Source organism: Tetranychus urticae, chromosome 2 (genome assembly GCF_039701765.1).
Source record: "Tetranychus urticae isolate SD_2017Ah chromosome 2, NJAU_TeUrti_SD_1.0, whole genome shotgun sequence".
Taxonomy (NCBI): domain Eukaryota; kingdom Metazoa; phylum Arthropoda; class Arachnida; order Trombidiformes; family Tetranychidae; genus Tetranychus; species Tetranychus urticae.
This window is the reverse complement of record NC_142959.1, coordinates 9067226-9076413: the sequence shown is the minus strand read 5'-3', so window position 1 is coordinate 9076413 and position 9188 is coordinate 9067226. Positions and strand designations below refer to the sequence as shown.

Below are 9188 nucleotides of genomic sequence, written 5' to 3'. Positions count from 1 at the left end.
TTATTCCCAATGAAGTTCACATAGATTTCAGCACTCCAAAAAAGCAAGAAACTCAAGGAAATACTGTATTCTTAAACGGAGTTGTGTATTTTGCCAATAACATGTCTAGGTAGATGAAGAGAAAAGTTTGTTGGGATGATTCTAGCATTTATTTTACGTTTTATATTGGAGTCTCGATGTACAAAATTTCTTAAAATTCAATAATCTAACAAAAACAATTGGATTAACGCACTAATTGGATCAAATAGTTGAAATATTCAGAAAAATCTGCTGTCCTCAAACTTATTGCCAGGAGTGTAGTTATTCCTTTTCCCACTTGTGTCAATTGTCAGTCCAAGGATGTTGTTTACTTGGTTTACTTGGAAGGTGGCTTTACAAGTTATGAGAGAGTTATGTAATTGAGTATATTCTTTGTATTAAATCTGGATATATCTGGCTAGAATTTTTGTTTTCTGTGGTAGGACAGGTTAAGCTCTTTGATTGAACGGATTAAATCAGTGATTAACTAAAGCCATCTACAGAAGTTATACTTTACTCTGATAGATGGCGTGACCAATTTCAAGTTGCCTTTGTCTAACAAATTGTTAACAATAAAGTTGAGCTTATTAACTTTCTTAAATGGTTATGGTTAACTCATTTGTTTAATTGTGTTTTGTAGTTTCCATTTAATTGTGTCAAAATACGGACTCAAGATACTCCTCTTAATGGATGGAAACTTGGAAGAGTTAGAGGCAAATATAAGGGCAGTAGAAAGTGAACCTCATGAAGGTAAATGAATTGAAAGGCGAAAGTCCGAAATTGATCAAGTTTAAAACAGAAATGGGTGCTTTTTCATAATAAAACTGAATTTTATTTTAGCTGGTCAATCTAAAATGATTAGTAAATGATCGATTTTTATAACTTGATATCATTTTTTAATGGAAATGAAAAGATTGTGTTTTACAATTACCCGATATAAGATAAATTTGTTATATAAACCCAATGACTTACATAAAAGCTCAAAATGCTAGATCATTAAAATGGACAATGAAGTGAGGAAAGAAATGATATTTGTTTGAAGTTTGAATGGTCATTTGAATAGCTTTATATATTTGATTAAAATTAAGAAGCAACTATTCTTTCCTTCAAATATGCCAAACCATATTGGAAATGATTGAAATCACTGTGTGTGAATGATCCATTTGAATTAACAGATGAAGTATTTTTGTGTTTTTTTACAAAAAAATAATAAATATTCACATTATATTACAATAGAAACAAGGAAAAATGTTTTTCATTTTAATTTTGATTGCACTTCACCAGCAAAATGGATTGATTTTACTTTAATAATATCATTGAATTGAATATTAGGACAGTAATAAAGTAAATTAATATATAAGATATCGCTGATTGGACATTTAAGATTGAAAGCCATTTGTTAAATTAAAATTTTGCACAGATAACTTTGAAATTAAGGTTGACAATCAAAATTTTGATTTTTCCTGCTTCACATTAAAACTTTTCATGATAATATTTAACTGAACATCAATTATTATTCTTTAAAGAGTTACTTGAGTATTTTTTGTGTCTTAAAAAGTAAAACTCTACGATAATTGTACAAATCTTTCTCTTCATTCATAACTTTATCATTACAATAGACAGTATTAGTTATTTTTTAACCGATTTAAATTAAATGCTTGATAATAGTTGAAAATTAGTTTTTGATAAACATTAAAGAGCTTGTAAATGAGGTTGAGAGTGATGGGTTGAAGGAGGGCCATGACCAGGTACATAATAGGGATGAGATCGATAAGTTGATCTTTGAAGATGATGTAAACTCGGTGAACGTAAATTATCACCAGATCCTAATCGAGACACCATTGACATATGAGGATGGGTTAAATGATTGTTACCATGTAAATGGTTTGCTGGATGAGGAGGTGCAAGGTGATGGTGATGGGTTAACAGGGTTGGCGGTGGAGGAGAGCCTAGTGAATGATTCAATTGTTGGAAATGATGATGTTGTTGTTGTGGAGGTTGATGATTAACTTGATTGGTTTGACTTTGTTGGGGTGAAATGTGATTCCCTTGCTGTTGCTCCTGGACTTGTGGGTTATCTGAAGATGGTGAATGTTGTTGTTGCGGGTGTTGATGTTGATGTTGGTGTTGATTTTGATGATTATTGTGATGTTGACCTGGTGATTGATGTTGATTATGATGATGTTGGTGTTCCATTGAATGAACATGTCTAAAAGGGAAATTAAATTAAGAGAAGAGAAAACCAATTTAAGTATTTTGCTTTTAATCTTTTGTTTTTTTTACTGTTTCCAGCAAGGACAAGCTAAGCAAATAATTAAACTAATTAAATTTAAGTTTTGCTTGTTTTTTGCTTTTACTTTTAATTGTATGAATATTAATTAAAAATAATACGTACCCATTAAGAGTATTTTCAGGTAAAGGTTGATTCTGTTGGAAGAAGAAAAGAAAAGATGAATAAACAATTAGAAAGATGCATTTGATATCAGATAAATAGCTGTAATCCACTTTGAATTGTGAAGTAGTGGGAACAGAAAGATTGTTATAAAAATATTGTTACAATTTTCAATTCAATTGTTTCCTATTTATCTTGAATTTACGAAATTAGTTTAATTTTTAAAGATAATGCGACGATAATGATAAGTTAATTATTTCTGGTGTTTATAAATTGTAAAGTAAAAGTTCTCACAGTTTCAACATGTTGAAAACAATTGAACCAGAAAAACCAAACTTTTTCACTCAATCCTAACCCAAGTCAATTTGGGTGACAATTAAACTTTCAATTAGGCTCTTTTGTGGCTGATTGATGCATTTTGTTAACATTCAAGGTTACCATTAATTATAGCAACAATTATTGTCAAAATCAATCATTTGAAAGTTAATAAACAAAATGATTATATCACCTAAAAATTTCTATGTAAATTACACTGCAAGGGAAAATGATTGTAGCTTTGCATCCAAAAATCATAAAAGGTTCACAAAAGCGCGTAAATGTGATTAAATTAGAGACAACAATAAAAACATTGTAGTCAATAATCAAATACAAAAACCATGTTTTTCATTCTACCCTAATTAGACTGAACATTAATTAACAGAGATAGATAGATAGAGGGACAGAAGAATAAAAAGGTAGAATAAGTTATAATCAATGATCCAATCGGATACACTTCAATGATAAATTTACTTTTCCCATAGAGAGATTATTATAATATATATATTATTGATGTGAGAAAATTTACATTATTTAGAAAGCGCAGATTAGTGATTAAAGTTTCAAATGACAATATAAAAAGGTAAATGAGACTCACTTGAATCAATGAAGATGGAGGTGTTCCTGTTGGTTGAGGTTGTTGATGTGGATGATGTGTTTGATGAGAGGGATGAAGAGAGTTAGGATGACCATGGGAATGTTGTTGTTGCGACTGTTGTTCATGTTGATGTTGATGTTGATGCTGGTGTTGATGATGTTGCTGTTGTTGCTGTTGCTGCTGCTGCTGCTGCTGCTGTTGTTGGGGATGAAGATGATGTTGATGAATATGTGTATGATCTAAAGGAAGTGGGGGAGGTGGCAGATGATGTGATGGATAATCATGTGGATATGTTGATAAGCCATTAACATGTTGATAGGGTGATAATAATGGGTCAATTTCAGAATGATGGTGAGTAGGGCGAGGTTGGTGTCCATGGTGGTGGGCAACATGATGATTAACATGTGGTTGATGGGGTCTGGGTCCTGGTTCAGGAGTATAAGTAAAAGTAAAACCTGTTGGATAGATAACCCCATCGTCGCGAACAAGGTTAACATCAATTGTAATTGCATAGCGAACCCATTCCCAACCTTCTCGAAATTCAGAAACGTGTGGAACCACACACAATAATGACTCTTGACAGCGAAAGAAGGTTTCAGTTTCAACATCAGCGAACCAAACTTTCAAATTTTCGGTAAAATTTTCACCAGTTAACTCTAACATGGCAACTTCACCACCACCATTGAGACTAAGACCAGATACGATAGGAACCGGAGTAACTGGAGCTCCACCATATAATCCCATTCCTTGAGTAAAGGTATATTCAGCCTTATCAGTACTTATTATTGTCCATGAAGCTCCATCAGTAATTACTTCTTTATTGGGCTCTTTTGGACATGGTGTGGCTTGAAATTGAATGATTCGTTCTTGAGATAGACAAAGATACATTCTTTCGGTATCTTTCATGTAAAAGGCACATTTATGCAACTGCGAAACTGGATCATCTGCATCCAAAAGGGCATTCTGTTTGTCTACTTTTCGTATCACCTTAAAGATAAATTAAGAAAATCATAAATTAACAAAAATATTGACCTTAATGGTTAAAAATAAATAAGATGACATTTGTTGAAGCATTGCTAACTTGAAGTAAAATCAGATTTGTTTTTCAACATAAGCAACATTTGATTGCTCATTAGAAAATCGATCCGTTAAACAAATCAACTCGTGAATCAAATAATTAACAAACCATTAAGCAAATGACAATTGTCAGTTAACTGAACACAAACAAAAACACAACCTTTGAATCTTTACTTTGTTTTAAGCATGTTAACATGTAATTCAATCAAATGCGACTTTCTAAGAATCACGTTATTTCAATCATACAAATGTTGATTCAACAAATGATATTGATTAATAAACTCAACAAAACAAACAAATATTTTCATTCATACCCAAATTTATCATTTATAAACTGTAACCCTAATAATTTCACAAAAATATCATCAAATATCATCTTATTTAACAAGAATACATATTTACCAATCTGGGCAAAGACATTCCAGTAACAGAGCAAACAAGTTTAACAGTGGAACCATAATGAATATATCCATTTCTGTACGATTCTTTGGTATCTGGTTCATTTTCATCAACTAAACAAAACCAAAGAAGAAAAAAAGAAAAAAAATTAGAAAAAAAATCAAAATAAAACTCACCAAGATTGAACCCTTTCTTTGTTGTTAGCAAAAAAACCATTCAACAATCATTAACCAATGTAATTAAACCTTTTTCCCTAACTCACATTTAAAATCTCATAAATCAAGTTATTAATGATCTAAATTGATAATCATCTTAATCATCAACATCGATTATCATTAATGGGAGGAAAAAAATACTCAATATTAATAAATAAACAGCAAGCAAACAATTCCTATAAAAAAATATAAACAGTTGAATGGCAATAGATGGCGTTGCTAATGTAGGGATAAAATTAACAAAATGATGAAAATGATAATTTAAATTATAATAAAAGGTATAGGTTGAACTGAATCAGAATAGTTAATCAGATAATAAGCAGGTTATGAAGAGAGGCTTGACATTTATTGTTATTGAAACTGGTCAAACAACAAAATGATAACCATTAATTAAGTTTGAATGAAAAGCTCAACTCAACGATATAAATGATAATTAATTAAATTAGGACATAAATAAATAACATTTACTTTTACAGAATCGGTTTCATGTCAAACTTGAATTAACTGCTGTTGAAAACAAATGATATAAAGGCTCATTTTAGTCCATAATAATATTATTATCTCAACCAAATGAACGCATGAGCATGAAATGTATAGTTTGATAACATGTTCATGATGAAATTGAGATTAAATCAGTTTTAGCTTTTCTTATAGGAAACAAAATGATAACAACAATTTGATAACTTACCTAAATGTATAGTAAAAGCTCCCCATTGAGATGAACTTGCATGAAAATTGTTATTTTCAACGTGAAGGTAACGAGTTGAGACTGTTTGAGATCGAAGTCGATTAAACAAAGCTACTTTACTTCCTGAGCTTATGCACACTGAAAGTTAAAACAAATTGATTAATTGTTGGTTCAGTTAATTGTAATCATCTTTTTACTGTCAACTTACAATCTGCATTCTTTAACGATTGCTTCTTCTTTGATGGTTTTGATATGACTTTAATCCGTTGTGAATAAAAAACGCCAATATCATCAGCATTGGCATAAAACATTTTCACTGATAACATGAAATGCTTCCGTTTATCTGAATCGCTTATGTACAATGTTTTAGCAGCACAAAAGTTCTGGAAATTGATGAAAAAAAGAAATAATTAGATGCAAGTTCTGTTCTGATTAGTAAAGATTTGAGTTTTGTTTACTCAAACTTTGAGCTTTACATCAAGATTAACTCATCTGATCAACTTGTTTGATTCAAAGCTAGACCAATGAAGAAGATTCGAGTAATAATTAACTAACGGAAGATTTCAGAATCTAAGTGTCCAGGAGTCGAAAGTTATGAAGTTTAAATTATGAATTTGACTGTCGAAGGTTTATTTTTCGTGAAAAGAAGTCAAAAGCAAAAGCGTTTTGAAGGGATTTCAAGCTTGTCTCATTTGAGTGAAAAGTTGAATCTTGTTTCTCAGACTTAACGGTCAAAGTTTAACTCAACTGATTTGCTCAAAGTTGAGCAATTGTTTTATTTGTTAAAGATTGAAATAACAGATTAAAAGTGACTGAATTGCAATCAAATGGTCATTTCGACCAAAATTAATGCTTTGACGAGAATTTGGAGAATTGACGAAATGTTTTGTCAGAATTTTGAGATTGACAAAGCTTCATGATTGACTTTGAATCTATTTGATGAGTTGAGTTGATTTTGATCTTGATATTAGCTTGAAAAAACTAAAATTTTATAGAGTTGAGTTATTATTGAGTTATTTTGTATTATTATTGTAACATAAAAGGAAACCTTTGAACAATCAAATTGATTTGACGAAAACTGTGGAACCGTTTTGTTGATTATTCAATGAATTGAGTTGTTGAAGATTGCAAGATTGTCATTGAGTTTACTAACCTTTCCATTGAAATCCAATTGTTGCATTTCTTGATCCGAATTACCGATTCCAATGAAGGCACAGATTTGTGTTGATGATTCCGATTGACCAGCTCTAATCATTTGCTGTTGTCGATGTGACCAGCCATCACCGTAAAGGTAAATACAAGGAGGTGGACAAAAGAATCGCTTCTCATTACCATAAGACTTTTGGGCAACTTTGGCATGTAAGATAACAACTTTCATCTCTTTCCTTTCACGAATAAATGATCTCATTGATTCTCTAGCCAATTGATGTTCCCATGATCGCCTTAGACGAGACCTTTCATCCATTGGTGAAGGCAACGGACTTGGTGGACCGTGAATTGAATTTGGTATCATTAAGGTTAAGTCAGTGGCTGAACCATTAAGCTGCCCATCTGATCCAGTTGAGCCACTTGTTCGAGCTGCTCCGGTTGGTGTTGATCCACCAATTGGACTAGCGCCGGAATTATTACCATTGTTATTATTATTACTATTGCTATTACTACTGTTATTAACTTGAACCGTTGAATTATTGTTACTATTATTATTTTGATTGGTACCATTAGAGTTACTAGAAACATTGCTGCTATTACTGTTACACTGTTGTTGTTGACTTGAAGGTGGTGATTTATCTGATAAAAGGTAAAAAAGAGCAACAAAAATGAAGGTAAATTATCTTGTATTCACACTTTTCACTTTACGCTGCTTAACTGCCAAATCAAATCAAACAATTATCATCAGTTTTGATCAACAAATACCAGTTTTATTCCCAATTTAAGTTTCATTTTTTTCTCATTTCAATCTCTCTTCACCCGCCATTAAATATTTGCTACAAAATTGCACTTGTTGACAGTTTAAACGTTTCATCACGCTTAAAGCATCCTAATCTTGCTCATCAATTTGATAATCCTTTTGTGGTTAACTTTGATTACTTGTTGTTAACAGGTTGGCATGAATGCTGTTAACAAGAATAACAAAAACCGTGTGATTCTTGGATAACTCAGATGATTACACTTGGCAACACCGATAAATGAACAACACTTGAAGTGATAAATGTCTTAGGTTGAGATCAATGAAACTCACGCAAATCCATTGAACGGAATTCAAGAAATTGAAATGAAACTTTCGTTTTTTCTCAATGAAATTCAATTTAACAATTTGATTACTTTGTGGACAAAAGTGTAAATAAAAAGATTGGATAATTGAATAAAATGTAAATTGAAGCATCTTGCATGTTGATGAGCACTTATAACCTAACATTATTCATTAATTTTCACTCTCACCATCATCAATATCATCATTATCCTCATCATCATCATCTCTCCCATGGGACCACAAAAACCGGATGCAAGTCCGTTAAGGTTACGTGGGATTTGCTTGATCCTTGTTAACTTTGCTGTTATTTTGCTGTTTATTGTTGCTTGTTTAGGTAACAATCATTTTTATTTTCATCTCATTTTTTGTCCTCTTCTTTGTCTTTTCATCTTCCTCATCATTTACATCATCTTTTTTACATAATCTGTTCATCACATCTTCACCATTAACCAACTTGATCATCACTCTTAACCAACCTGAGTCTAAGGTTTTTTACTAATTGTACCGTGGGAACAGTAATTGTCAAATGAATGGTCACAATGTTTTTGGCAATTTTCATCATAAATTCAGACAAGACTTTTCATGAGATTCTTACCTAGATCAGATGAACATATTAAAGGTGTTAATGTGTGATGATTAAGACACATTGATGAATCAACCAAGGAAACTGGACTAAGCAGTCCAGTCGCTCCAATACTGTGAGTATCCATTGAACCCACTTAACAGGTAAACTCCAAGAAAACAAATGTTCAAATGTTGAAAACAAAAGGCACAGACAATCCTCAACAGTTATGATGCACAAGAGCGTTACAACACATAGTCAAGTAAATCAAAGGGAATCCATTTTCATGTGCAAATGATAAAGTAAATGACACGACTTCAGATCACAATGCTGCAAAATGCAATTTGATTTTCACTTAGTTAACCAATTAAACAATTATGGTTGAATAATTAATTGATGCAATTGAGAAAGCAAAGATGGAAAGCAAAGGAAAACAAAAAAGTGTAAAAAAACAGAGTTGAGATCAAATTGAAATAAATTAACGTTGACTTTTGCTGGTGACTTTTAATGATGAAAATGAATGGCAAATGATTAGATGGTTAAATGATAGTTCAATAATGTTCATGGTTACGATGAAGTGGAAAAAAATACATTGGAAATGAAATGGCAAAATTGGTTGTAAAATTGTTGACATGAAAGAGCATATTAGTTGACCACAACAAGAACAAGGTAT

The 9188-nt window shown here is 31.5% G+C and overlaps 1 protein-coding gene across 1 annotated transcript; it reads right to left on the bottom strand.

The window, feature by feature from the left end:
* Window positions 1-1245: 1245 nt before the first annotated feature.
* LOC107360065 (uncharacterized) lies at window positions 1246-9188 on the bottom strand. Its single transcript, XM_015926687.3, has 8 exons — window positions 8549-9188; window positions 6856-7490; window positions 5911-6085; window positions 5703-5840; window positions 4803-4912; window positions 3324-4310; window positions 2414-2445; window positions 1246-2227 (listed from the first exon to the last, which is right to left on the bottom strand). Exons 1-8 carry the CDS (start codon window positions 8661-8663, stop codon window positions 1711-1713), a joined length of 2709 nt encoding a protein of 902 aa, XP_015782173.1. The 5' UTR covers window positions 8664-9188; the 3' UTR covers window positions 1246-1710.

Bases quoted from the DNA above. Each gene is read 5' to 3' on its own strand.
- LOC107360065 (XM_015926687.3), bottom strand. From the start codon at position 8,663: ATGGATACTCACAGTATTGGAGCGACTGGACTGCTTAGTCCAGTTTCC. The intron at 7,491-8,548 runs GTAAGAATCTCA...ACCTTTTATCAG, and splicing joins AATATGTTCATCTGATCTAG to ATAAATCACCACCTTCAAGT. The intron at 4,913-5,702 runs GTAAGTTATCAA...GGTTTTGTTTAG, and splicing joins AGCTTTTACTATACATTTAG to TTGATGAAAATGAACCAGAT.